Below are 3640 nucleotides of genomic sequence, written 5' to 3'. Positions count from 1 at the left end.
GAACCTGACATCTTTGATGATGATGATGAAGTTACTATTCCCCAGCGCGACCTCAATCAAGAAAGCTCATCCAGTTACAACACAGATGCTGGCCGGTTTACTGAAGCACTTGAAGTTGAAACATATCCCGAAATTTCTTCTGTCCCAAAATCAAAATCCCATAATAACTTCTCTGTTCTAGTTCATCTCAAAGCTCCAGTTAGTCCTGGGCAACAACATGTGGAGACTGATGGAGCTGGCCCTCCAGTGATATCCCAAATTTCTCGTGCTCCAGTTGATCTTGTCACAGTGCTTGATGTCAGCGGCAGCATGGCGGGTACAAAACTTGTGTTACTTAAACAGGCAATGGGATTTGTAATCCAAAATTTAGGCCCTTCTGACAGGCTCTCGGTGATTGCCTTCTCCTCCTCAGCACGTCGTCTCTTTCCCCTTTGTAGGATGACAGAAATTGGAAGGCAAGAAGCACTGCAAGCTGTCAATTCTCTAATTTCAAATGGTGGGACAAACATAGCTGAGGGGCTTAGGAAGGGCGCCAAGGTGATTACTGACCGCAAGTGGAAAAATCCAGTAAGCAGCATCATACTGTTATCTGATGGACAAGACACATATAACATTAACAGTCCAAGCACCAGCTTCCCATTTGATTATCGGACATTAGTCCCAGTCTCCATGTGTCAAAATGGTGCTTCCCATCTCCACATCCCTATACATGCATTTGGATTTGGCAAGGATCATGATGCAGTCTCACTGCATTCAATCTCTGAAGCTTCTGGGGGAACATTTTCTTTTATAGAGGCTGAGAGTGTGATTCAAAATGCTTTTGCACAGTGCATGGGGGGTCTTTTAACCGTTGTCATACAAGAACTAAAGGTGGAAGTTGAGTGCATCAATCCCATGCTGCAACTCGTTTCAATAAAATCTGGAAGTTACAGAACCACCTTAGTGTCTGATAAAAGAAAAGGCAGCATTGAGGTTGGCGACCTATATGCTGAAGAAGAAAGAGATTTTCTTGTGACAACTGATATTCCAATAGACGGCTGCTCTGAAGAGATGGCTTTGCTGAAAGTGAGATGCATTTTCAAGCAGCCAGTTTCAGAAAGATTAGTAACTTTGGATCCTGCAAGTGAGGTCAAAATTCAAAGGCCAGTAGCAGCTCAGTCGTTGGTTGTTTCCATGGAAGTCGACAGACACCAGAACAGGCTACGATCAGCAGAAGCAATGGCAAAAGCAAGAGCAGCAGCCGAAGGAGGCGACTTAACTTCTGCTGTGTCCATCCTGGAGAACTGCCGTAAAGAATTATCAGAAACTGTGTCAGCAAGAGCTGGAGACAGATTATGTGTCACGTTGGACTCTGAATTACGGGAAATGCAAGAGAGAATGGCCAACCGACGTGTTTATGAAACATCAGGGAGGGCTTATGTGTTGTCTGGATTGAGCTCACATTCCTGGCAAAGGGCAACTGCAAGAGCGGACTCAACTGATAGCACCAGCCTTGTCCGGGCATATCAGACACCATCTATGGCTGACATGGTAAATTTGTCGCAGACTATGTCATTTGGTAATCCATCTCCTCGGCCTGCGGTTAGGCCAACGCAGTCCTTCCCTGCACGACCACATCAGAGGTGATTTTTATCCATCAAAACTCCAACATTCTATCTCAATTAATCAGCATTTCTTATTCATTAGTTAGACAATTTTGTTGTGGGATTCCAACTCTGAAAGAAAGATTTTGGAGTTCAGGGGTGTGTTCAACTTCAAATGTACATCAATGGGAGTATGGAAATGTTGAAATGGTTTTTGTGAGAATGATGAGAAAGTCAGATAGAGGATTTCCAGTGTAAGTCCGATGGATTCTATATGAAGGGATGATGATTGTTTTCTCTTTGAGAGATACGGTATAGCTTTTTGCCAAAATTCCATTGGATTTCTTATTTCATTTTATATATACTCACGCTACATGTATAAAGATTATATCATCTGTTTTATATTTAAATTTTGTACGCCGTATATATTAGATGACATGAGAAATTCGATCCGAGCCAGTTTGCTAATGTATTTTCGACATATATATAGAAAGTTTTCATTTAGTTCCTTCCATTATCCTATTATGCTTTGTCATGATCAGATTATCGATGCGTCTTTTATTTCAACTAACATAATACACACTATGTGTATAAAATCTCCCTTTAAATAAAATAAATGACACAATTTTTATATACATTACGTATATATGTTGATTAAAATAAAAAATGCACCATGATTTGAAATTATAAAAAAAAAAAAAAAGGAAAACCCAATCCATGCCTTAGATGAGGTTTCTATGTCATATATGTTGTATTGTCCAATTTACCAATTGGTTCATGGTTATATTTCTAGGGGAAAAACATAGCTGAGATGTGTTTGATTAATTGCATTTTACACCCTGTATTCTCCAAAAATTGGTGGATTGCCATATCTTCAAAATATTTTTACAATTAAATCAGTATACTGTGAGTATGCACACCCCTATAATATTATAAATTTGCAAATTACAACCCAAAAAAAAAAAAATCAGCATGTGCAACATGTATATCTAATACAAATAAAATTGTGTGATGTATGGAGTAAAAGGACAAGGGTGTAATGGGCCTCTAGTCTTGGGGCCCAAATTATTGTTGGGCTTTCTAAACAAACATAATATGGCCCAACTGGGAAGAATAATTTATGCTTGTTCGGACCTGTGATTATGCAGGAAAAATCTGTATTTTCTCACTGCAGACACAATTTCTTAAGTTGTTTGGTCAGTTTTTTTAATAATTACTTTTTGGAATATGCCATCAAAATTATATTTTAATAAAAGTTATAATTTGTAGAATTATTTTTTAGTTAATTACGCACAATGTTCATTGAATAATTTTTAACTTCATTAATTACCCTTAACAATAGGCTAATATTTAGAATTCAGCTACATCTGTATTCGTATAAGTAATTAGAAAATAATGAATTCAAACGCAATAATTATTTATTTTAAAATCAATTATATAACTATTGGTCCAATTTGGACTTGAATTCTCTTTTATGACATCATTTGCATCGTTATTACATTTTCCCAAAATTTTAAGGTTATTATTAGCCTATTTTAGGGGGGAAAATTAGTGCAGTCCCATTTTTCTAGCAGACTAATTAAGATATAATTATTGTAATAATTCTTGACGAATATTTTATAGAATGTTAAAACATGCTCATTAACTCTTTCTTTTTTACTTGACTATTATCAATAGCTAAACATATTTCTGAACCTATATACATCAATTCTCATATAATCAGATTTTACCTTAAACGACGCAAAAAACGCAAACATAATTTTTTCTAATGGATTTGTAATTAGTTACAGAGACCCTAACCAATATACTGACAGATCTGTTGGGATGACCGGTATAAATTTAATTTTAAAAATTAATAACAGTCAATAATTTTTAAGATAGATAATCTATTGTGACTAATATGAGATTTTCACCAACTTAGTAGAAAATAAATGTAATTGAAGTTTAAATAACATTATAAAATAATATCACGATAATAAAGTTATAACAGTTCAAAAAAAAAAATGCATAAATATTGTGTGGTAGAAGATGAAGAAGATATTCTTAATTGCATTGCC

General features: G+C 35.9%; 1 protein-coding gene across 1 annotated transcript in view; it reads left to right on the top strand.

Annotated features, from left to right (window-relative positions):
• LOC105170733 overlaps positions 1-2057 on the top strand; it is a gene marked incomplete at its 5' end in the record, with an annotated part of 4304 nt that extends 2247 nt beyond the window's left edge. Inside the window, 1 exon segment of the mRNA XM_011091631.2 lies at positions 1-2057. This exon segment is cut by the window's left edge and continues 11 nt beyond it. Within this exon segment, the coding sequence (XP_011089933.1) occupies positions 1-1626 (1626 nt within the window). The 3' untranslated portion in view covers positions 1627-2057.

Source organism: Sesamum indicum, linkage group LG9 (genome assembly GCF_000512975.1).
Source record: "Sesamum indicum cultivar Zhongzhi No. 13 linkage group LG9, S_indicum_v1.0, whole genome shotgun sequence".
NCBI classification, from domain to species: domain Eukaryota; kingdom Viridiplantae; phylum Streptophyta; class Magnoliopsida; order Lamiales; family Pedaliaceae; genus Sesamum; species Sesamum indicum.
The sequence above is the reverse complement of the archived record's forward strand: the minus strand, read 5'-3'. Positions and strand labels throughout refer to the sequence as shown.